At 43.2% G+C, this 26,173-nt stretch overlaps 2 protein-coding genes across 11 annotated transcripts in view; one reads left to right on the forward strand and one right to left on the reverse strand.

The window, feature by feature from the left end:
- LOC310669944 (craniofacial development protein 2-like) overlaps positions 1 to 26,173 on the forward strand; it is a gene marked incomplete at its 3' end in the record, with an annotated part of 710,849 nt that overhangs the window by 460,904 nt on the left and 223,772 nt on the right. The gene's annotated exons all lie outside the window — the stretch shown is intronic.
- Positions 1 to 26,173, reverse strand: part of ARHGEF9 (Cdc42 guanine nucleotide exchange factor 9) — a 279,379-nt gene that overhangs the window by 32,892 nt on the left and 220,314 nt on the right. For all 10 annotated transcript variants that reach the window (XM_083423400.1, XM_083423402.1, XM_083423401.1 and 7 more), the window contains 4 exons: positions 22,816 to 23,010; positions 18,357 to 18,536; positions 5,943 to 6,175; positions 1,305 to 1,434 (listed from right to left, as the gene is read on the reverse strand). In XM_083423400.1, coding sequence (XP_083279526.1) covers positions 1,305 to 1,434; positions 5,943 to 6,175; positions 18,357 to 18,536; positions 22,816 to 23,010 — 738 coding nt within the window. The remainder of the gene's footprint in view (positions 1 to 1,304; positions 1,435 to 5,942; positions 6,176 to 18,356; positions 18,537 to 22,815; positions 23,011 to 26,173) is intronic.

The raw sequence follows: 26,173 nt of genomic DNA on the forward strand, positions 1-26,173 counted from the left end.
CAGATCTACTATGCCACAGTAACCATGGTGACAGCATGGACATTATAATAATCTTTTCTACCTGGTTATTATAACAACTGTATAACAATATGCAAGAACTGAGACCTGGTTTGCTTATTTTCTTCTTTCCTTCTGCATTGTCTCTATTAAATTGCATGCTATTTTAAATTCATTTATGTACTTATTTTAAGATGTTTATACCACCCTTTGTAATATATATCCCTGGGCAGTTTACAATACAAATTAAAAATGGTAAATACAGTAAGACAAAAGCAAGTGTAAATGGAAAAAGCATTATAACATTTTTAAATGACTTGGTAAGTGACTGTGTAGAGAATAGCAAAGTATTTGCCTGGTGCCTTAAAGATAACAGAGAAGATACCAGATGTGCATTTCTTTGAAGAGGGGCCTCCATAGCTAGGAACCACAGGTGAAAAAGCATGATCCTGCTTCCACCATCCACCTTATAATTGTAGCATGTGGGCATGTTGAAACGAGGGTAGGTACCTGGGGCCACAAGCTTTAATTTGCTCAGTACATTGGCAGAACATTAGTATGTGAGTGCAGTAAGTTAATAAACCCATCAATCAATCAATCAATCAATCAATCAGTGTGTCAGTTTCCTAGCCATTCCTACACAGAAGTAACATTAGCAGTCAAAACAGGGTCAGTCCAAAACATTTGGCAGCTGGAGGCAAAGGATAAGATGCCCTCCCCATTTTGCATAGAGAAGTCAGCTCTATGGGGACTTCACTCTTTCTTTAGCACCGGCAATGGGACAGCATCCTCCATTGCACCCAAAGGCAGCAAGCTAATTTAAGGGACACAGAGCAGATTGGGTGGCCTGCTTCATGCCCCTCAACATGTGTCACCTGAAAGGGCTGTCTCACTCTGCCTAATGGTAAGGCCAGCCCGGAGCCCAAGGAACTGGAATATACTAACACATATAACAAACTGGCGTTTCAAATGAGTATCCCAAGGCAGCCCCCATGCATTGCAGTAGTCTAACTTTGAGGCTGCCAGAGCATGTGGACAAGCTATCTAAACTCCATCAAGAGTTGCAGCTGGAAATCAACAGGCAAAATAGTGCTTTATACTACAGAGGTAGCTTGGACCTCTCAAGGTAAGCCCTAAGTCTTTCAGTGAGAACATCACAGGCTGCGTTTGTCACAGAGAACCTCCTACAAATGCAACCTCCCAGGTAAAAGTGCAATAACTGTTTGCCCAGAACATAAGACACTGGATCTGATCTGGAGCATCACACTGAATGATGGAAGAAAATTACTGTTCCGTGTGCAACATACCTCCCAGTCCAGAACTGAGGCCTGCCACTGAGCAATCTTGTCAATGTTTTCCAGTCTCCTTTTCCTCTCGTTTATCTGCTGAGTCACATTCCGCATAACGGCAAGAGCTGCAGCCACATACCTGTAATCACTATGCAGAAGAAGGGGGGGGGGAGGGAGAGAGAAACCAGCCTGAGAAATGCAAATGGAAATTTTAGCAAGATACTCACTGGTAAGCTGCCTTAGACCAGGCCGGGGCATTGGTCCATCATAGAATCCGAGAGTTGGAAGGGACCCCATAAGTCTACTCTGCCAGGCAGTGACCCTCTAGGGTCTTAGGAAGGGGTCATCCCCATCATCTCCTACCCAATTCTTTCAACTGCATTGAAACTGGGACCTCCTGTATGCAAAATATGTGCTATTACAAAGAGCCATGGACTCTTCCCCCCTCCACTTTAGGCTGCCTTCACTTGCTCATTCCACACAGGCAGTTACTCCCTGGCTCCAAGCAGAATTTTCTACCCAGCTGTGGTCTCATTATTCATTAGAATATCAAATCCAGAGCTCCATGGCTGGAGCCAGCAGAGAATACATAGTGCGTAAGTGGCCTTGCAGCCCCTGAAGACAGAAGAACGGAGGCCAGTCAGTTCAACTGTGCTGTAAGAGGTTTTTTGTGGCCACAGAGTGATTCAAGGAGTGCCATATGGCATCCTTCTCTGCCCTTTTAGCCCAGGCAGTGTTGGCTCTCACTGTTGATGGCTTGTGAGCTCTCTATGCAAATCAGAGGGGGATTTTTCTGCTTTCTGGATGTGTGTGTGTGTGTGTGTGCACATGTGCGTCATGACACAGAAAGAAAATAGCCTCCTGCCAGGGCCAGCAAGGACAATGAGCAGTCTTTTGAAAAAGTGATGTTGGAATCAATGCTATTGATTTCTGCCTTATGCTTTACTTTCCATTCCAAGAAACCTTAATGTTCATCACAATTGGAGAGCCAGACAGGGCCAGCTGCCATCTCAGTGTCATCATAAATTTATGATTAACTCGGGACTTACTATTGACTGCTGACTAATGAGAAAAATGAAGAAGCCTGCTGAGCATATTTGCGTCCTGGTTGAGGCTGCACAGCTGCGCTGGCTGGAGACAACAGGAGGTGTAGTGCAAAATATCTGGAGGGCACCAGGTTGGTGAAGGGGCTCTGCAGAGTCAGTTTCCTTGTTGAGCAAGAAGACTGGAGGTGTACAGCTGTGGTTCTGAAGTATAGCCCTTTCCCCACTAGGGATGAGCATATAAGTATATTCCCAGTTCATTTTGGATGTCTTCGTTCATAAATCCACCCTGTCCCATTTCTGCTTCAATTTGCAAATTGGCTTTTACACCACACAAAGCTTCACATTGTTTAGTGTGCATGTGTGTTTTACAAAATTACGTATTTTATATGTGCCATGAGTTCCATGGGGATGTCATGGAGCAGATGGCCAGATCCTGAGGAGGAATGGGGAGAATTTTCAGAGATATGCAAAACCCAATGAATAGCTGGATCTGCACATTGATGCAAGAGGCATAGATCAGGTTGGTTTGTATCAAAGTTGCCTGAATTCTTCAAGCACCTTTATCTCTGAGCCCCTCATCACTTGACACCACATGGCAGCATTTCCATCAGAATCTAAAATGAGGGTACTGGCAGAATTAATCTGTCAATTTTGGTTTTCTCTCTTATTTTTCCAAGTTCAGTTCTTATCCAGAAGAGGGTTTTTTTTAAAAAAGTCATGATGAAACTTCATCAGTATTTTAGTGCGAATTTCTCCTTATATGCATAGTTTTGTAAACAAAATATAGGCATATCCCCCTGATATGTGTGATACATGCATATTTGCGCACATTTCTTGACTGGAGAACAGCACGGCAAAATTCGGAAAAGTGCAGCTTTTGAAAGGCAACCATGTATCTGTTTTCATTTGTTTTGGAACAGGTGAATATTAGGGAGTTCGTCTTTAAATTCAAACGGAACCCATTTTCTCTTCTATCGTCACTAGCAGCATCCTCAGTGCATCTTGACACCTGCCCTGTGCAGAATGTTCCCATGTATTCAGCTTTAAAATGAGTTGCTCATTTTAGCACAGAGTTTACTCTGGCCTCCTACAAGCACCTGGTGTGTTCCCACTCGTCATTATGTCAGATAAAAAGTACGCCAGTTCCTGCTATTTATTTATGGTTTTGTTGCAGCCACCCATGCTGCTTTTGCATGTGGAAGAATGTGTTTGTTCAGTGGAGCCGAGGAGATGTGTAAGATGGCAACTGGACAGACACTCAGTTCTGAGCACAGTCAGGCTCAGATCCCTGTGGCTGGAGAGGCTGCAGGTTGCAGAGGAGAAAAGCAAAACCAGAGACTGAGGCCAATGGCAGAAGCCAGGGCCAAAGGTTTGATGGATGTGAAGTACAACTAAGCAGAAAAGAGACTGGCAGGCTGAAGGCAAAAACCAACAGGAGGAAGTTGCAGGTGGCATCTGGCTGGGCAGAAAAGCATCCTAGTGGCTTCACTCAGACAGCCCAAGCTGGGAAAGCATTTAAAGCACACAGGATTCCCTCAAAGAATCCTGGGAACTGCCCGCCGTTGTTGTAGCTCTGTGAGCAGCAAACTCTACTTCCCATGATTCTTTGGGGGAAGTCATCTGCTTTAAATGGCATGAATCCAGCTTGAGAGTGTGGTAGACTTTGTAGCTATACAGCAGGGGTGGCTAACACTCTCCGAATGTTGTGGAACATCAGCTCCCATTATCCCTACACAGCTAGTGTCAAGACAAATGCCCTCAGTCTTTGTGTGCCACTATGTGGGCAAATGCCTCTGTGCCACATGCTCACAGATCCAGCCAAATCAGTTGCTACCAAATTGTGCATACCTATAGTATGCAGCAAGGAACCTCAGAGTCAAGAGCCAAATATGTCCCTCCAGGCCTCTCTATCCGGCCCTCAGTACTGTCATACCTTGGATCCCGAACGCTTTGGTATTTGAACATTTTGGCTCCCGAAAGCCGCAAACACAGAAGTGAGTGTTCCAGTTTGCAAATGATCTTTGGAACCCGAATGTCCAGTGCAGTTTCTGCAGCTTCCGAATGTTTTGGAAGTCGAACAGACTTCGGGAACAGATTCTGTTTGACTTCCAAGGTACCACTGTATTGTACCCAAGCAGCATCCCTCCCCAGCCTCTCTTACACTCTCCTAGCTGGAATGTGTCCTTGAACCTGATGGTGCTTCTTGCTTTCCCAGATGAGGGATAGAGGGTGGTGCATAGAAAACAGTCCAGTGAACAAATGTATAATTTACATCCATTGCTCCACCCACTGCTGCCTCTAGCCCTGACCACCACTGGCATGTGGCCCCTGGAAGTCATTCCCAAAAGGGAATGTGGCCCTTGGGTTCAGATTCCCCACCCCTGCCTTGTGTGCTGCTGCCCTTGTTCTGCCTCACTGGCTGACATTGGTGGAGGGTTGGGGAAGGAAACGGAGCATGATGACATCACTTTTGGTATTTTTAGCTGTCAGCAGGAGAGAGAGCCAAAGGGGAGGCGATCCTGGGCTGCTGATCTCAATGGCAGCGACGGATGCTCAACGTCTAATTCCAGCCTAATTCACTCATTTTATTAGAGGTGTCATCATGACCGAGGTCCCCTCCCCACCTCCCCTCCATTCATTAATAAAATGAACATTTAGAAAGAGAGCCTGCAGCTTCAGCTGAACCAGCAAAAACACACAGATGAAAACCATCAGAGGAGAGGGAGGGAAGGCATTTGGCCAGGCCTTATACATTAATGCCATGAAATTGCTCCTTGGCTTTAGGTGGACAGGCATCGAGTTGTTCGCAATGCTTAAGCAGGGAACATGATGAGGCTCTCTGCCAGCCCATCCTATGCTAACTGGGGTTTCAATAACCAGAAATCTGGCTTCCAATTCAATGCCTTAGACGGCATCTTGTACAGTAAATGTGCATGGCTTGAAGAACAAAGCATTGTTGCTATTTATTTCAATTAGCTAAAGGTAGCTCATTGAAATAAATGGCATTAAAAGTCTTGTTTGCCTGGATGGACACCAGAAAGGACCGTCTGGTATGGTCCTTGCTCTACAAACCCTTCATTATGGGAGACACAGAGATGTCCCTGAGCTTATTTAAACAGCTACCTGATGCTGTTGGTTCAGATCAGGGACGGGAAACCTGTCTGGCCAGGTGGGCTGGATCATCGTCTGTCCCCTTCTGTTTCTCATATGCAGACTATGAGTGCAGTTGCTTATTCTAGTCAAAATAGCAGCATCCATGCACGATCATGCAGTATAAGGAAGCTTGGGAGGATCCCAAGGTTTGCAGGAATAATAGTAATATAATGACAACAGCAACTCCCATCTTCCCTGATCAGTGGCCATCCTGGGGCTAATGGGTGTTACAGCAGTTGTACTATCTTCATCAAAAGCTTAGGGCAAATCAAATTAACTATTTCTAAAATCATTTAAACTCCTTTGGGAGGACTTCCAAAAGATGCTCAGCCTAAGGAACTTGTCAAATCTCTGAAGTTCCATGGGTGATGGGCAGGCAGGGGCTGAGAGCAACTCCTGTTGCTCTCCTTCTACCAGATCCCTATTTTAAAGAATCCAAACCCGAACACCAGTGTACCTGTGGTCCTGTGCAGTGTACTTCAGCAGCTCTGCCAGCTGCAGTGGGTATTTGCAGATCTTCTGCACAGGTGTCAGAAGGAAACCATCAATGGCAATGTCAATCATCTGCTGCAAGAGGCGGCATGCTTCAAAGAAGTGCTGGTATCTGCCATCTTTCATTAGTTTGGATAGCTCCATGCACGCATCCAAGTGATTGTTGCAGTACTCTGAGTAGATCCAGAAGCCATCTTGCTACAAGGGGTGGGAGCAGGAAAGTGCAGGGGGGGAGGGGAGGAAACAAAGAAGTGTATGAGAAACATCACAAACCATCAGCTACCAGAGATGGGCCAATCAGTTTATTTTCAGTCTATCTCAGTTTTGCATGCATTCATTCACAAGTCCATTCTGTCTTGCTGCATCAATCCACAAAAACATTGCATTTTTTAAAAAATACATTTCTATTTGCAGAGAGCTATTATTAATTTATTGGACATATTATCCATACAGATATTCATATTTGCAATTTGCAAACACCAATGTGATTTATAACAATTGTATCTATACTATGGGCAAACTAAGGCCAAGGGGCTGGATCTGGCCCAATCGCCTTCTCAATCCAGCCCGCGGACAGTCCAGGAATCAGTGTGTTTTTACCTGAGTAGAATGTGTGCTTTTATTTAAAATGCATCTCTGGGTTATTTGTGGGGCATAGGAATTCATTCATTTTCCCCCCTTCTAAATATAGTCCGGCACCCCCACAAGGTTTGAGGGATAGTAGACCGGCCCCCTGCTGAAAAGGTTTGCTGACCCCTGATCTATACATTGTAAGAGGTATTTTACATATTAGTCATTAATGCAAGATATGTGACTTTTGAAAACATGCAGGGTAAAAATGCCACAGCATGAAGCCAAAACAATACAGAGGGGGGTGGGCAGGGATGTGTGAAAAATGCCCTGGGGAAAAGATGTTTTAACACTTTCAAGCCTAGCACTGCTCCTCTGGTCTGCTTTGAGGCTCCTCTGAATCTGATTTGATGCAAAGGAGAGGAATGGGAAACCTGTGGTCCTCCAGATGTTACTAGACTACAACTCTCTTACCATCGGCCACCCTGGTAGGAGCTGATGGAACATTCAGAGCAGCTTACATGATATCCTTATCTGGGCACAAGTGCTGAAAATTCCTGAGTATGCCATTCCTGAAATTCCATCATCCTTACTACACAAGCTCTAAATTCTTGCTTATTTGTATTTGTATTCTATTTTCCCTCAACAAGGTTAAGGTGGCGTGCATGTTTCTTCTCCTGCCTGTTTTATCCTCACAAAATTCACGTAAGGTAGATTAGCCTAAGAGACAGTGACAAGCCCAAGGCCATTAAGTGGGCTTCGTAGCTGAGTGGGGATTTGAACTTTGGCCTCCAATATTCAATGCCAGGGCTAATTTTTGTAAAACCTTCTTGACCTAGGAGAATGTATACTTCACAGATTTCTCCCTCCTCTGTGGAAAATGGGCAGAGCTGTCAGTTTTGGCTTCTTCTAGTTGTTTTTACAACCTAAATGTGAGTTCTCCATATTTCTGCACCAGTTTGTGATTTCCTTTTCAAAAGCCCTCTTGAAAATTCATCAGCAGTTCTCAAATTTTTGCAAGTAATTTTCCCTGATGCATTTTTGAATGATATTGCATCCTAAGAAATGCATCCTTATGCACAGTTAGCCCTAATCTTTGTGCAAACTTAGCCTTAGCATTTTTGTACACACCTTTTAGCTGGAGAACTACATTACAATATTCAATGAATTTTGGAAGGATAGTCATGTTGCTGTTTGCGAGTGAATTAGGGATGCAGTAAAATGCTAAACCAAACCAAATTTCTCCTCCATCCCCCTCCCCTCAGCTTCCTTTTTTACGTGGTTCTGCCAACAAGGTTTCCTTACCCTCTTCTATTGGAAACCGACAGCTGAAGTTAAACTTTCTGACCTTTGTGGCAAGAGCTCTGCTTGGAGCAAAGCCATCACATCCACAGATGGATTTTGACAGTTTCCAGTTCTGCTTATTTCCTCTGCATGTTTTATAGCATGGACCTCTGCGATCTATTTTGTTTTGCGTGTGTGCTTTTTTACTAGAATTTTGATGTCTATCAACTGGAGCCAAGTGCAAATGGTAGTTCAGGTGGTTGAGCACGCCGTAAAAATTAAGGAACAGGGTGCCTCTGAGCACATGCTTCGAGTATAAACGTGATCAGTATCAGAACCAAGTTCACAAACCCTTTCATACAAAAACTCACTCCTAGTTTTCCCTGGATTATCTTTTCCAGCTACCTAATATGACGACAGCAGAGAGAGAAATGTTTTGGGCTGTTGTTTTTGTTAGAAAACTGGCAATCAGAGACCTACTAGTATATCCTAATCTACCTTCTGCTCACCCCTGTTCAGAAGCCTGCTTGCCAATAATAGCCTGAGCTTGAAAAGCAGAGAAAAGTGCTGCTATTACAACCTCATCCCTTTTTAAACAACAACAACAATGAAACTACAGGAATGGGAAATCTATGGCACTCAGAGAGAAGCTGCTGTGAATGGTTTTAATTGTGCCCTGTTTTAATTTCATTAGCATTTACAGTGTGGTTCTCTAATAGTATCTGAAGTGTTGCCGGTGTGAAATATAGCCCAGCCAAGCCATAACTGAAAGTAATATATTTATGCATAAAAGGATCCAGCATCCTAGATAGCTGCATCCGCTTACATAAGTGCCAAGATAGTGCTTTATTTCCCCCTCAAGGAAAAGCTCAAAAAGCAAGGCTGCATGATTTTCTTGACATTTCCTGACGTATTTACAACACTGGCCATTTCGTCAGCTCCCATAACAGTGGAGCTTATGTAACAAGGGAGGACGGGCTTGGTGGGATCTCTGAGAGTGAACGCTGTCAGTTTAAGCATCCTACTCATTGTATATGTTTATGTACCAACTGGGAAAAGTCAGTGTGGTACAGTGAGTGTTGAACTAAGATCATCAAACCAAAAAAGGGGGGGAAAGAAAGATTTTAATCTCTTCTCAGCTGTGAGGTTCCCTGAGTCACTTTGGGACATTCATTATCTCTCAAGATCACCTATCTCACAGGGTTGTTGTGAGGATGAAATATGGGAACAGGAAAACAACCAAGAGTATTGTGGAACTTTAGTCAAATGTACAGTGGCATCCGCTTTTGTGGACTACAAATTAGTTCATCAAATGCTTGGAGCATTATCCTGAATTACAGATATATATTATATGCACATGTCTGGGAGAAAGGGAGACTTATGAACAGTGGGGCCAGAGGGGAATTAAGAAAGTCCAGAAAGTAATACCTGCATTATTAACAGTGGTCATTCACAAAATTTGGTGATATAACACACACACATTGATAAGCTAACTAACGTGTGTAGTGTGATTTTAAAAATGAAATGAAAACCTTTGTCCCAACTCAAGCCACATATGGAATAATTTAATTACCTGATTAATTATAACTCAGCCATTTCAAATTACACTCCTCTTTGTTCAAAAATGGTCATTCAAGTTGTTGTTATTAATTAAATTTATATGCCACCCTTCATCTGAGAATCGCAGGGCAGTTTACAATATTAAAAAATAAAAATTCTTAACATAGGAACAAACCAAAACAATACCCCTCCTCACATGTTTAAAGGCCATAGATTGTTTAATTAGTGGAGCCTAAAATATGTAATGAAGGCATGGGGCGAGCATTCTGCAAATGGGGAGCCACTGCAGAAAAGGCCTGTTCTATTGCTGCTGTCCTCCAGACCTCTTGGGGAAGGGGCACACGTAGAAGGGCCTCAGTTTATGATTGCAGGGTCTGGATCAATTCATATGGAGAAAGGTGGTCCTTCAGTTACAGAAGGTTCGGCAATACTGAAAAGTTCCTCTACTGGTTTTTGAACTCTGTTATTTCTGATGTCAGATTTACATCCATTTAATTTGTTGTAGAGATTCACCTAATGGGGATGCAAATTGTTCCTTCCCTGCTCATCAAATGATTAGCCTGATGCGTGGGAAGGGGAAGATTTGTATCTCCATACTAGGCTGGGTGAAGAAATTTAAACCTCTCCAACCAGCCAGCACCTTATTTACCTCCCTCATATGTAATTTTTTCTTCCCACTCACAAAAGCCCCCTGATTTTGGCATTAGCAAAAAGAAAAAGATGGGGCTAGCAGGTGGGGGGGGGGGAATATGATAGAATCGCAGCCCCTCGCCAGTGGTTATCAACTCATCATGTAGAGACTGGTCTGAGACATACACACTGTATATTATTATTATTATTATTATTTCAATTTATATACTGCCCTGTGTGGTACATCCCAGTGTGGTGTACAACATTAAGAACACATTTTTCAGAGCACAATAATAAAAAGCAGAATAATGGACAGCATAATAATAAAATAATCATAGTAACTGCCTCCCACACCCCCAGACCTTTAACATGCCATAGATTATTTAATGGCCAAAGACCTGGGTAAAGAAGAATGTTTTTGCCTAGCACCTAAAGACATGTAATAATGACGCCAGGCAAGCCTCTCTGGGGACAGCATTCCACCACCAAAAAGGCTATTCTTGTGTTGCCACCTTCTGTACCTCTCAGGGAATGGGGACATAGAAAAGGGCCTCAGATGACAACCACAGTGTCTGGGTCAGTTCATATGCAGAAAGGCAGTCCTTAAGATATTGAGGTCCTGAGCTGTGGAATGCTTTAGAGGTCAACACCAGCACTTTGAATAGGCCCTAGAAACTAATTGGCAGCCAATGCAGTTGGGCCAGGATTGGCTTTATAGACCAAAATCATCTTGTTCTGATGAGCAATTTGGTTTTTTGGTTTTTGCACTAGCTGAAGTTTCCAAACTGTTTGCAGAGGCAGCCCCATGTATAACGCCATTGCAACAATCCAGACTAGAGGTTTCCAGAGTGTAGGCCACAGGAGTTAGGCTATCCCTGTCCAGATAGGGGTGTAGCTGGGCCACCAGCAGAAGCTAACAGAAGGCAGTCTGTGTCACCAAGGCCAACTGGGCCTCAAGCAACAGTAATGGATCCAGGAGCACCCCCAAGTTAAGGACCTGCTCCTTAAGAGGGAGGGTAGCCCCTTCAAGACCATCCACCTGGTCTACAAAATCCCCCTCTAACAGTGCCTCTGTCTTATCTGGATTGAGCTTCAGCTTATTGGACGAAACCCCAATTGAAATGGATCTAGGAAATCAGTCTCCTTCATGAGCCCCTGGATCTCATCAGCAATCACCAGCAATCACCAGCTCAAGAACCTTGCCCAGAAAAAGGAGGTTGGCAACTGGCTGGTAATTAATGAAGTTCCCAGAATCCAGGGATGGTTTCTGAAGAAGCAGTCTTATCATTGCCTCCTTAAAACTCATTTTTCCACGCAGGGAAAAACAGTAATTGTGATGGGGGTGGATTTCTTCACCTGAAGCAGGCTCCCAGTTCTACGCAATTGCAATTTCTATGCAATTATTCCATTTGGAGAGTAATTAGTAAAATCTGGGTAATACGTCAGGGATAGAAGTGAGTGTGCGAGAGAACTCTTTTTAACCATTCTTAGCTTGTTGAGATGAGCCAAGTCGGGGATGGAAGGTGAATCATCAGCAGGTGATTAAATCCAAACCCAGGGTGAGCGGGCATTTCCCAGCCATAGTGGGCATTCAGTGATGCACTGGGAAGGAGCCCAAGGGAAAGGGGGTTTGCAGCATCCTGATGGTAGCCAGAGGTTCCAGTGGGCGGAAATGCAGGATTATGGGGCAAAAAGGAGAAGGTATGACAGCAAGCTTGTCAAACCAGCCCATTTCTTTAGGCAATTGTAAGATAATGGTCTTAACCAGCCACCATGATTAGCATAAACCACAGAAGTTCTGTGATATTATATCCTGTTTAATTGCTGCACAGTTTTTAATGGGATTGTTTCATTGTAGATTTGAATGGTGGACTTCAGAGTTTCAGAGGAGTTTATGCATGACTAACTCTAGATACAACCTGTTATTGCAGAGTTAGTCATGCATAGAGTAAACTCCTCTGAAATTAAAAAACAGGGCTAACATAGATCTAGTCATTTCAGTGGGTCTACTCTGAGTAGGATTTAGTTGAGCAGTATTAACAATAATAACTGATGTAAACAAATGAAGAGCGTCTGATAGAATATCACTACGGAACAGGGTGCACTTATATAGGATTGCTGCAACACGAAAACCTTTCTGAGCTGCATTCAGAAGCACTTAAAATCAGAATAAAGCAGGGAGAGTGAAAGCTAGTTGTGTACTGACGATTTATATTTAGAAAACCAAGAATGGATCAACTTAGACACAGCTTGAGCCTGATCACATGATTTAAAAGAAAAGAGGCTGTTTGGAGTAAGGATGTGCATGTGGGATGAGGGAGGGGGAGCCTAATTATCCTAAATTATGTTATCAGGCATAACTTCAAAATGAACTTCACCAGCTGCAGTTTGTGGAACAGGAGGAGGCTCGCTACATGGTGCCTTACTGTTTATGGGGAGGTATTTAGTGCATGCATGTCTTTGAGAGTCAAGAGGCACCTGTTCTCTCTCTCCTATATTTACCTGCTGGTAGTTAAAGGGAAAGGCGTAAAAATTCAAAGAATAGCAATGCTAAAGCATGGACAGGCATTCAAATAAAAATGTTAACAAGGCAACCTCATGCCAAAAAACCCTCCAAAGGCAAGTCAAAGACTAAATTGATCAGCAACAGGCACCAGATAAGGATCCCTCTCCTTACACCCTTGTCTATGTTAAAATTGCTTTTGTAGTTGCTAATGTGCAAAGGCAGGGGTGGTGCTCTCTCCTAGGTCACATTTCCTAGAATACCTCACTCTGAGAAAGGACCCCCCCCCCTTCATGAGAGCTGAGAAAGCAATAGCTTTCCTTTAAAAACCAATTTCAGATAAGCAAGGGGTTGTTGTTGTTGTTGTTTAGTCGTTCAGTCGTGTCCGACTCTTCGTGACCCCATGGACCAGAGCACGCCAGGCACTTCTGTCTTCCACTGCCACCCGCAGTTTGGTCAGATTCATGTTTGTAGCTTCGAGAACACTGTCTAACCATCTCGTCCTCTGTCGTCCTCTTCTCCTTGTGCCCTCCATCTTTCCCAACATCAGGGTCTTTTCCAGTGAGTCTTCTCTTCTCATGAGGTGGCCAAAGTATTGGAGCCTCAGCTTCACGATCTGTCCTTCCAGTGAGCACTCAGGGCTGATTTCCTTAAGAATGGATGCGTTTGATCTTCTTGAAGTCCATGGGACTCTCAAGAGTCTCCTCCAGCACCATAATTCAAAAGCGTCAATTCTTCGGCGATCAGCCTTCTTTATGGTCCAGCTCTCACTTCCATACATCACTACTGGGAAAACCATAGCTTTTACTATACGGACCTTTGTTGGCAAGGTGATGTCTCTACTTTTTAAAATGCTATCTAGGTTTGCCATTGCTTTCCTCCCAAGAAGCAGGCGTCTCTTAATTTTGTGGCTGCTGTCACCATCTGCAGTGATCATGGAGCCCAAGAAAGTAAAATCTCTCACTGCCTCCATTTCCTCCCCTTCTATTTGCCAGGAGGTGATGGGACCAGTGGCCATGATCTTCGTTTTTTTGATGTTGAGCTTCAGACCATATTTTGTGCTCTCCTCTTTCACCCTCAATAAAAGGTTTTTTAATTCCTCCTCACTTTCTGCCATCAAGGTTGTGTCATCTGCATATCTGAGGTTGTTGATATTTCTTCCAGCAATCTTAATTCCGGCTAGGGATTCATCCAGCCCAGCCTTTCGCATGATGAATTCTGCATATAAGTTAAATAAGCAGGGAGACAAAATACAGCCTTGTCGTACTCCTTTCCCAATTTTGAACCAATCAGTTGTTCCATATCCAGTTCTAACTGTAGCTTCTTGTCCCACATAGAGATTTCTCAGGAGACAGATGAGGTGATCAGGCACTCCCATTTCTTTAAGAACTTGCCATAGTTTGCTGTGATCGACACAGTCAAAGGCTTTTGCATAGTCAATGAAGCAGAAGTAGATGTCTTTCTGGAACTCTCTAGCTTTCTCCATAATCCAGCGCATGTTTGCAATTTGGTCTCTGGTTCCCCTGCCTCTTCTAAATCCAGCTTGCACTTCTGGGAGTTCTCGGTCCACATACTGCTTGAGCCTTCCTTGAAGAATTTTAAGCATAACCTTGCTGGCGTGTGAAATGAGTGCAATTGTGCGGTAGTTGGAGCATTCTTTAGCAGTGCCCTTCTTTGGGATTGGGATGTAGACTGACCTTCTCCAATCTTCTGGCCACTGCTGAGTTTTCCAAACTTGCTGGCATATTGAGTGTAGCACCTTAACAGCATCATCTTTTAAAATTTTAAATAGTTCAGCTGGAATACCATCACTTCCACTGGCCTTGTTATTTGCAATGCTTTCTAAGGCCCATTTGACTTCACTCTCCAGGATGTCTGGCTCAAGGTCAGCAACCACACTACCTGGGGTGTACGAGACATCCATATCTTTCTGGTATAATTCCTCTGTGTATTCTTGCCACCTCTTCTTGATGTCTTCTGCTTCTGTTAGGTCCTTACCACTTTTGTCCTTTATTATGGTAATCTTTGAACGAAATGTTCCTTTCATATCTCCAATTTTTTTGAACAGATCTCTGGTTCTTCCCATTCTGTTGTTTTCCTCTATTTCTTTGCATTGCTCATTTAAGAAGGCCTTCTTGTCTCTCCTTGCTATTTTTTGGAATTCTGCATTCAATTTCCTGTATCTTTCTCTATCTCCCTCACATTTTGCTTGCCTTCTCTCCTCCGCTATTTGTAAGGCCTCATTGGACAGCCACTTTGCTTTCTTGCATTTCCTTTTCATTGGGATGGTTTTCGTTGCTGCCTCCTGTATAATGTTTCGAGCCTCCATCCATAGTTCTTCAGGCACTCTGTCCAGCAAATCTAAATCCTTAAACCTGTTCCTCACTTCCACTGTGTATTCATAAGGGATTTGGTTTAGATTGTATCTTACCGGCCCAGTGGTTTTTCCTACTTTCTTCAGTTTAAGCTTGAATTTTGCTATAAGAAGCTGATGATCTGAGCCACAGTCAGCTCCAGGTCTTGTTTTTGCTGACTGTATAGAGCTTCTCCATCTTTGGCTGCAGAGAATATAATCAATCTGATTTCGATGCTGCCCATCTGGTGATGTCCATGTGTAGAGTCGTCTCTTGTGTTGTTGGAAAAGAGTGTTTGTGATGACCAGCTTGTTCTCTTGACAGAACTCTATTAGCCTTTGCCCTGCTTCGTTTTGAATTCCAAGACCAAATTTGCCAATTGTTCCTTTTATCTCTTGATTCCCTACTTTAGCATTCCAATCCCCTATAATGAGAAGAACATCCTTCTTTGGTGTCACTTCTATAAGGTGTTGTAAGTCTTCATAGAATTGGTCAATTTCAGTTTCTTCAGCACCAGTAGTTGGTGCATAAACTTGGATTACTGTGATGTTAAAAGGTCTGCCTTGGATTCGTATTGAGATCATTCTATCATTTTTGAGATTGCATCCCAGTACAGCTTTCGCCACTCTTTTGTTGACTATGAGGGCCACTCCATTTCTTTTACGGGTTTCTTGCCCACAGTAGTAGATATGATAGTCATCCGAACTGAATTCGCCCATTCCCGTCCATTTTAGTTCACTGATGCCCAGGATGTCAATGTTTATTCTTGCCATCTCATTTTTGACCACATCCAACTTACCCAGGTTCATGGTTCTTACATTCCAGGTTCCTATGCAATATTTTTCTTTACAGCATTGGACTTTCCTTTCGCTTCCATGCATATCCGCAACTGAGCGTCCTTTCGGCTTTGGCCCAGCCGCTTCATCAGCTCTGGATCTACTTGTACTTGTCCTCCGCTCTTCCCCAGTAGCATGTTGGACGCCTTCCGACCTGAGGGGCTCATCTTCCAGCGTCATATCTTTTATATGCCTGTTGTCTTTGTCCATGGAGTTTTCTTGGCAAGGATACTGGAGTGGCTTGCCGGTTCCTGCTCCAGGTGGATCACGTTTGGTCCAAACTCTCCACTATGACCTGTTCATCTTGGGTGCCCTGCTCGGCATAGTTCATAGCTTCTCTGAGTTCTTCAAGCCCCTTCGCCACGGCAAGGCAGTGATCCATGAAGCAGTGCAAAAAGTTCAACTCCTAACTCCTCCTGCTCCTATCCTGACTACCTGTGCTACGTGTGGCTCCCATATAGCAAGCTCTGACTGTTGCTGTTTCCAGTACAGTTTTATGAGCATCAAATTAAGCAAACTATTTGCGGCATCTTCTTATTGCTGACATCCCACACAATCTTTCAAAGCACACACGTTGCTATTGATCTGAATTCCATAATTGGTTTCGAAGCCCCAAAGAGTGGGTATAGGTGTGTTTGTTGTGGCGGGAAACATATGACTTATGAATCATTTTATTAATTTGAATGTTTTAGTCATTGCTAGTTCACCTTCTGTGTTAATTATCTGTAAAACATTTATTTAAAAATAGTTGCATCCCTCCTTTCTATTGTAAAAGAAGAGAGGCAGTAACAGCCATGGTCAATAAACACAACCTTAGAAGAAAGGGTCAGCTCAAAGCAATTCATCATTTGAGCAAAACAAGCATTTGCTGGAAAGAAACATTTTTAAGCAGATGGCACAAGGCCAGCAGAGATGGGTCATGCAAGCCTCCCTAGACAGGGACTTCAAGAATCTGGGAATGTCCACAGAGAACGGTCTCTCCCATGGATTATTATGATTACATTTCTTAGTCGCTTTTTTTCTTTTTAACAAAGGTAGTTCAAAGTTACCGTATTTTTCGCTCGATAACACGCACCCAACCATAACACGCATGTAGTTTTTAGAGGAGGAAAACAAGGGGAAAAAATTCTAAACGAAACAGTGGATGTATGATTTTTGTTCGTTCATGCTGTGGCCACAGACATGTGATCTGACGGTGAGTTTGGGGTAGCCCAATGCAAAAATCCTGAGGATCCATCTGGATCCATGTTTGTAACCACGTTTTTGCACCACTGCAGGCCCAGGCAACAGTGGGTATGTGATTTTTTTGGTGCAAACTGTAGCCATGGACATGCTATGTGATCTGATGGTGAATTTGGGGTGACCCAGTGCAAAAATCCTGAGGATCCATGTGGATCTGTGCTTTGTAACCACGTTTTAAGTGGGGAAGGAAGGAAAAGCACTCAAGGGACAAGAAGCACGCGTGGAGCAGGCTCTGCTTCTCTCCCTCCCCCCCCCCCTTAGTGAGCTGAAAACCTTTGCTGGAGGGACAGAGAGCCTGCTTGCTTTAAAGGAGCCTAAAGCAAGCAGGTTCTGCTTCTCTCCCTCCCCCCCCCCCGCCCTTAGCGAGCTGAAAAGCAAAGCGGGAGGAGAGAGATACAGGCTCTCCCCCCCCCCCCCCTTAGCGAGCTGAAAATCTTTCCTGCTATTTCCAGCAAAGCGGGAGAAGAGCCGCTTCGCTCCTTTAAAGAAGCAGGCACTCTGTCCCTCTCTCCTCCCCATTCAGCAGCTCTTCCACTCCGCAACACGCACAGACATTTCCCCTTACTTTCTAGGAGGAAAAACACGCGTGTTATGGAGCGAAAACTACGGTACTTACAACAATAGCACATACATTAAAACCATCATAAAACAACATGGAAAAATCTAAAACTCATTCATATTCATAAAACTCATTTATATTTTCAAAAGGAAGATCCTACTCTCTGAAGGAGGCCACAGATAATTAAAAGCCAAGGACCTGTCCGAAAAGAAATGTTTCTGCCTGGTGCCTAAAGATAAGTAGTGATGACCCCAGGTGAGCCTTCCTGGGGAGAGCATTCCACAAGTGGGAGTCACCTGGGAAAAGAGCCATTGTACTGTTGCCACCCCCACAAACCTACCTGGAGGGGGCACCTAGAGAACAGCCTCATATTATGTTTGCAGGGTCCGGGTCAGTTCATATGTGAAGAAGTATTATCTATCAATACTATGAGTAATTAAGAGTATATTGTGGGAACTGTAATTTAATATGTTAATGTTTGTTGTTAATCTATTCTTTAATAAATAGAAGTTACCATTAAGAACATAAGAAGAGTCTGTGAGAGAGGAAACTTGGCAGCAACAATACTGGAGAAGGAAAACTCCAAGAATGTTGTCCGTCTGCAGGAGGAAGGAATGGGTAACTCCTCAACGCAACCTCTATGATGAGTTGGGGCTTTATGTTCAAGAACAGAGACTCCTGTCCTCTGATATAAGAGGTGGCAAAGAACACTCTTAGGGGTTGTGGTCTTATGCAGAATTGCACGGGAGCCTTAAACAAGTGTACTTTGTTAAATAAATAAGTAAATAAATAAGATGAGTTGCTTCTCCCTTTCAAGCTATTTCCCCTCAAAAGCACTTACATGCTCCAGAAAACACGGCCCAATTTCACTGAGATGGGGGTCCTCATTGTTGTACTGCTTCTCCAAATCTCTGACAAAGCCCATCTGAAACCGATAGATGTCTTCGATGTTGCCAAATATTATCTTCAACTGTTCATCACTGAACATGTCTCTTCTCTTCCGACATTGCTTCAGGTAACCCTGTGAGAAACAGAGAAAAGAGGACACCAGTGGATGAGGATGCTACAAATATTACAAACAAATGCCCAGTGTTCAATTACACTTTTTCCTGAAGCAATGAAACTATTATTTTCTGCATTCTCTTGCTTTTCGAGGATCTGTAAACCAAGCCTTATGAGGAATGGTTGAGGGAGTAGGCTAGGCTTAGTTAGTTTGGAGAAGAGAAGACTGAGAGATGACATGATAACTATCTTCAAATCTCTGAAGGGATGTCACATGGAAGAATGGAGCAAGCTTGTTTTTTGCTGTTTTGCTGAAAGAATTCAAATGACAAGAAAGGAGATTCTGACTAAACATCAGTAAGAGCTGTTTGACAGTGTAACAGACTCCCTTGGAAGTGGACTTTCCTTCCTTTTAAGAAGACTGGATGGCCATCTGTCATAGATGCTTTAGTTGTGATTCCTGCATTGCAGGGAGTTGGAACAGATGACCCTTGAGGTCCCTTCCAACTCTACATTTCAATGATTCTATGCACACTGTTCTGAGCCCCTCAGCAGTGACACCTCTCACATTTTTGGGCTTGCTCCTGGCACATTTACAGAAAAGCTTGGCCACAAAGCTGCAGAGGAAACATGTTCCTTGCTGAAATGCTCCATAGGATATGCCATGATGAGTTGGTGAAGTTCCCCAAGGCTGAACATGACTAATGTGCAGCAGGTTATCACCTGAAAGGGCTACTCCATGGATTTCCCAGTAAATTTATGCCTGTTATGCAAGATGAATGTCATACAGTCACTGCTCATATCCTCAGATTCAAAGGACAGATGATCAAAGGCTGGAGAAGTCTATGCTTGGTGATGGGCTATAAATAGCCTCCAGACCATCTCCTTTTAAAGTACGTTTCCATGTAGTCCCTGTGGTATTGCACAAAGTTGGGGAGTATTTGCAGGAGGTTAAGTGCTAAGTTTTCAGAGTCATGGGTTGGGAGATAGATGCATTCCATCATTGTTCATCTATCTTCCCTCCTTTTCAAGGAACCAGGAGTGGATGGAATTTATCTAGTGGGTAGCCTGGAACTGTACTAAATTTGAGGTCTCTCAGATAACCCAAAAATTCTTTTTAGATAGTGAACACAAGTTCATTTATCATGCTTTTCCAATGCAGAAACTATGCCTATATTTACAGGGCTCTAGCAAAAAATGCTATTGCCAGCCAGGGAGGTCCTGCTTCCCTCTGATATTCTCCCTCTCCTGGCACTGGCCCAGTAATGATCAACAAGGAGACAACTATCTCTGGAAGTGAACTAGTGTTCCAGTGCCTGCTGTTTGCCTCATTATTAACTGGGATGGGTTGTCAACCAGCCAGCAAGCAACTCATCCACCAAGCAAGGTAAAGCTGCCTTATACCCAGGCAGACAACTGGTCCATCTAGCTCAATATTGTCTACACTGACTGGCAGTGGCTCTACAGGGTTTCAGATACGGGTCTTTCTGAGCACCCTACCAGGAGATGCCAGAGATTAAACATTGGCCCTTCTGAAAGCAAAGCTGTTGCTCTACCACTGAGCTATGGTTCTAATAGTGGGGCTCTGTTGTTGATGGTGGTAGTGTGCATGTTGGAGTGTCCACTGGAACATAGGCTCAACCTGTGCTCAAGTGAGCACTACCATACTGCTGGTTGTCCTGCTGATGATATCAGCAGACAGCCACGATAGTGGCATATTCCGCTGAAGCACTATTACTTGTTACAGAGGCCTTTTAATGAGGCATTTAATGAGGCATTTAATGTTGCTGATCCCATGTTGTGGAACACTCTTAAAATATCCCTTTGGTCATGCCTCATGATGTGGCCTGGGAAGAGTCCTAAGGGGTACGAGGTCCCCCATCCTTGCCAAAAGGCAAGAAACCCATTTCCTTGCCTCCTTTGTGAAAGGCAAGCTCGTGCCAGCGCCCTTGGATTCCACTTAAGCACAGAACAGAGCGGACCAATTTATATGGAGCCTATAGATTGATTAAGCGCTCTCTCTCTCTCTGGTAGTCATGATGTCACTCTGGTTTCGAGCACTTAATCTGGGCAAAGTGAAGTCCGCCCCCCGAAAGTGGCATATAGGCCATCACGTTGCAAATGGGAATGTTTGCTGCAGTCGTCTCTAGTTTAAAAAGACGTCTGGAAGATTTGTCGCAACTCTCACCTTCTGGCAGGTTTTCTCATTCGATTCCATTTGGGATAATAAAGAGCAGAGTACAAGGCCTAGCAATATAGTTTGCCTTGACACAGTGATTTTAATTGCAGGCTGGAGTAAATGGGAGCAATTCCAACAGAGCCATCGGCCTGCTACAAATTCGACCCAGGAGATCCAGTTTAAGAGTATCAGGCACGGTCAGATTCAAAAGCTGCTAGCTTTTGCTGGCAGGAAAATAGGAGAAGACTGGGGGATGGGAGGACAGGAGAACACACACTGAAGATGCTATTTCTTCTGCGGTGCAGAAAGATTCCTCTGATTAAAAGGGGGTGTAAACAAAATTAAATGTACCTGCTTCTACACTAAAACCACAAAGCTCCCCAGGATGCAATAAGACTGCTACTCAGGAAACTGCATTACACTGATTGAACCTGGGTCCTTCTGCGTGCAAATCAGGGGACACAAGTGTGGAGAAAATGTCTTTTTATTTGCTTAGGTGTTCTTGATCTTTTTTTAGACTCATGGTTTATTTAACTTGCATGTTAATGACTTTGTTTTTATGCTGTTCTGCTATTTCATTGATGGTTTTGTTGCTCTTTTACATGTTTGTAAGCCACATTGAGAGCCTCTTCAGTTGAAGAGTGACATAGGGACGTAACAAGCTGCCTTATACTGAGTCATACCATTGGTCCATCTCGCTCAGTATTGTCTACACTGTCTGACAGCAGCAGCTATCCAGGGTTTTGGGTGGGGTTCTGTCCCAAAGGCTGGGGATTCAACCTGGGACCTTCTGCATGCAAGTCATGTGTTCTTGCCCTTCTCATAAAAAAGAACGAGAATCCAGCTTACATAGTTCAGAATAAAGGGATGATTTGAATAGGAATATAGGACGTGCCTTTGACTGTTGGAGTCCGTTCCAACTCTACAATTGTATGATTCCAAGTCAGACCATTTGTCCATCTACCTCAATATTGTCCACACTGACTGGCAGCAGCTTCCCAGAGTTGAAGATGAGGAGGTCTTTCCCAGACATGGAGATACCAGGGATTGAACCCGGGACCATTTGCATGCAAAACAGATGCTCTAATACTATGCTAAAACCCTCGTTTGGAGGCTCCCCTTCCTATGGAGTGAAATTTGCCTCTCAACTGAAATAGAACCCTCTCTGAGGTAAAGGAAGGGAGCCCCCTTAAGAGTTAAAGGCATCAGAAGCTGGACAACAGCATAGATTCTGCAGAGGCTGTAAGCAAGAGTTGTTAAATTTTAAACTTTCTGAGGCACGCAGCTCAAAGCTGAGTGCTTTGATTTCAGATCTTTTTTCCATTTTTTTGTTAAAGCAGAGAGCATTGAAGCTATGTACAAAGGAGGAAGAATGAGTGTGAGGGGATACTATACAGCTTGGCAAAAAACAGGCAATAATTGACTGCTTTCCCTCAGAAGCACGCAGTGTTGTTTAAGCAAAAGGAGTTGATGCTGTGGAGTTTGCCACTACAATTTGTATCCAATGCTGCCGTTCAGCTCACAAAGCAGACTTCTTCTTGCACTTTGGAATTTCCGCCTGAAACCCTCTCAAATTCTCCTCCTAGAGATGGGAGAGACACTCTGGAGCAGATTTTGGGGGTGCATGGGGAGAGGAGAGGGAAGGGAACTCCTGTTTCATGAGCAGAACACTGCTCATGCAGAATTGGATAATGGTTTCAACCCCCTTTGCAGTGAAACGCACCTTTGAACCTTACACTATCAACCAGGTCTCTCCCCCATGCAGAACGGATTACTGGATTCTGAGAATCTGAGTCCCCGACACCAGTGGGAAATGATGCTCCAGGGGGCTGTGAGCATTCACCACGTCTATCGCTCCCTCTAACCTGAGGTAGGGTTTGGGTTTGTTTTTTTCCCCAGAGGGTGGGGCAGGGAAAAGTAGTGGAAGAAAAGTTTAACTGGAACTGAATCAGGCACAGCCAGCTTGCTATGGGCTGGTGTTGCTGACAGCCAGGAAGACTTCTCCAATGGCAATGAAATGATTGTGAAAACCATTTGTTGGCCTTCCCCATTACGATTCCAGCAGCACAGCCACTACCTTGTGCCAAACAGGGATAAGTAAGAATACATGCATACATACCTCACAAATGTCCTTCAGGTGTTTGATATAGTGGCGCTCCGTGCTCATGATTTCATTAATGACATTGGCTCTCATCTGGTCTCGGTTCTGGAGGGTCCTCCCGAGACAAAGGCAGTCAGCAGCATTTGGGTCCAGGTGCCCATTCTGTACTTCACTCGTCCCTTCCTCAACACCATCTTCCTGGTTGACCCATAGCTGTAGGGAAAGGAAATGCAACACTATGAAGTTTAGATTTGGAGATAAGCTTCTCCAAAGCTCATCTCCACTTCACCATTCTTTCAATTCTCCCTAATGTCTGATGTAAACCTCTGAAACGTCTCCAACAATTTCCACCTCCAACAATTTTTAAAAAAGATTTTTAAGAACAGGTCATGAAATTATAGGAATTTGCAGCTATGACTAAATTGACACCTTTAGAGAGCAAAAGCAAAGGCATGATAGTTTTTCACTAAGATAAAATACATTTAATGAGTTGGTTGGCTTCCATCTGTCTCGGGAGACAATGGACCTTTGGAGGGTGAAGTCAAACTGTTTGAAGATTAAAGCGCCTGCTGTGGCAGTAGAGACTAATGTGGAAGAAACATGTTTTGTTGCAGCTGGGGTGGTAAAAGAAAACAGTTGTTGCCAGAAGCAAATTACTGGCTCATAATGTTTAAAGCATAAGGAAAAGCAATGTGTGAATTTACTATGTATTTATTTGCAATATGTCTCCAACCTGACATATGTGCAAATCTCCTTGCACATACCCATATTATATGCTTTGTTGAAGCTTTAGAAATGAATAATTGATTGTGCTTTGCAAAGGTTATCATCTGATATTTATAAGTTGACAATTTATTATTTTATTTCCCTGCCCACCCCCAGAAAAAAGAAGGAAAGAAGGCCACTTTGCAGAACCTTCTCCAAATGGTCTCCACAGGGGGGGCAATACCCTGGAGCAATGCTAGGCAGAGGATGAAATGCATTGTGGGAATGCAAAATGGGGACTAGGCTGCCCACCGAAGTTGTTACTGTTGCCACCTGCAATGGCAACAATAAAACTTTAAAAGAAAACAACAACAGAGTTTGTGCTATTGCCACTGCTAATAGGGACCCCTATAATGATCATCATCATCATATTTAATACCCATTATCACCAACAGGTCCCATGGCCAGGTCACAACAATTTTTAAAAATAATATAGTCACAGCTGGAAACAGTAGGGAGAATTTCTCCCCCCCCCCTAAGAAATTTGGTGACATGATTTCTGCAGTTTGCACACAAATAGGGTGAAGAGTTTTGAGAGACCATTTCCATCTAAACCTTTTGAGGAGGAGTCTGAGTCCACGGTCAGCTCTTGGCTTCCTATATATCTTCAAAGGGTACTACTTAGCCATCCTCTCTTCTCCAAGCTAAACAAGCTAGTGCTGTGCCAATAAATATTCCTTCTTTTTAAAAAACAAAAACAAAAACCCACTATCCATCAATTAATGAGAAAAGAAATTGCATCTCCAAATGATTAGAAGAGAGGAAAAAATCAGTGGACTCTTCATGGGTGAAGTTTAGGGTTTCTGATGTTGCCAAAGGGGTGTTTGTGAGTGTCCTGTTGTTGTTGTTCTACAAATCATCTCATCAATGCCTTGAACTCTGTAACTTTCCCTGGTGGCCAGCTTCAATTAAAGCCTAGGCAAGACATCATGACGTAACTCCTCTCAGGAGGATTTTTCAGATCAGGAAGCACAGTCAGCTAGGGAGGATGCAGACTACTGGAAAATGTTTACTGGAAGTAAACAACAACAACAACACCCTGGGCCACCTTGCAATGATAACACTCTCATAACACCAGAACTCATGCATATTCAATGAAGCTGAATGCTGGATAATTCAGGACAGATAAAAGAAAACACATAATACAGTTATGCAGTATTTCTCTGCCCATTTCCAACTGCTCAAATACAGCCTGCTAAGATAAGAATCACAAAACATCATGTAATGCGTAGCTTAAGCTGTAAGTCTCAAGTGATTTCAAACAGGAGAAAAGTGTAACTCATTTTCTCTGGACAGGAACCTAACTGGATTTCTAAACATGTTTTCTCAGTAGTAACTCCCACTTCATTTAACAGAATTTATGAAACCAAACAGTTAGTTTTATGAAACTAGAAGCTTGATCTTTGATTTTTTTTAGTATGGACATACGTCTCGACTGCATAGCTCCTTCTCTCTCCTTCCCTAAGACCACCTAAAAGGCACAGTCACATCAGACTGGACTATAACCATTAAAAATAAATTGGTCTTTTTAAATTTCAGATGGGACATAAGTGCAACTAAGGCTGCAATTTTAAAAACAAGCAGTAGGATTATCTTCTGATTAAAAATGTTTAGGATTGTACTGCAAATTTCTCTGGAATGGAGCCTAATAGTGCACTCCTGTGGGTGTCTGGCCTTTAGTAAGTAACATTAATTCAACAGGACTTTCTCTAAGACAAGGGTCTATGAGCTTGCAGCTTCAAGTTTATAAAATTAAGAGCTTTACTCCTTTAGTTTTGTTGATCTCCTCCTCCCCACTTTTTCCCGCCAAGATCCCTTAAAAATATGACTAGAAGGCACATCCATCTCAGTCCGGTCTGAAAACATCCAACAATTTTAAAATAGAAACAGTGAGAGGTCGAAATAAGTCCTAAGTACATGGCATGGTATTCTTTAAATTCCAATGCTTCCTTCCCATTCATAATTGAAAATGATTGCAGCAAACAGAAGAACTCTGTTCATTAGCCATCACAGTCCAGCAGCAAAAAGCATGCATATTAAGAAAAGCATGCAAGTTATACTCTGCGCCAAAATATAATTTAGCAAGTACAAAGCTGCTGTTGCATTTACAACATGTACCTTTGAAATGGCTGTGTCCTTTTAATTTGCAAAAGGCTCCATCAATTCTTTTTCCCTACAATGTATGTTCACCACTCTTCTGTCTGATGATTGTACTTCGCTAAACAACATTCTTTTTATTACTGTGCCAGTGTTTTCTCTTCCTACAGAGAACTTTAAAGGTCAAGAAATGGGAGATCTCAGAGACGGCCTACCAATTTCCCTAACTTAGGATTTAAAGACACAGTGAGCATAAAATAGGTTATTTTCAAAATGAAGTGAAAAAAATACATAATGGGCTTTTTAAGAATAGAAAACCAATTCCAGAAACTGGGCTAAGCAAGGAAAAGAACTACTGTGTACAAAAACAAACAATGAGATAAGGGACAAATTACAAATGTCTTTGTTGAGATCCTTTTTTGTCTGATCACTGAGTTCTTTCGTGCACCCAATTCAGCGCCATTCCACACATTCTACAGATGTAAACCACAGTCCGCTGCAAGTATCAGGGAGT

Source organism: Podarcis tiliguerta (genome assembly GCF_965153285.1).
Source record: "Podarcis tiliguerta genome assembly, chromosome: Z".
NCBI lineage: Eukaryota > Metazoa > Chordata > Lepidosauria > Squamata > Lacertidae > Podarcis > Podarcis tiliguerta.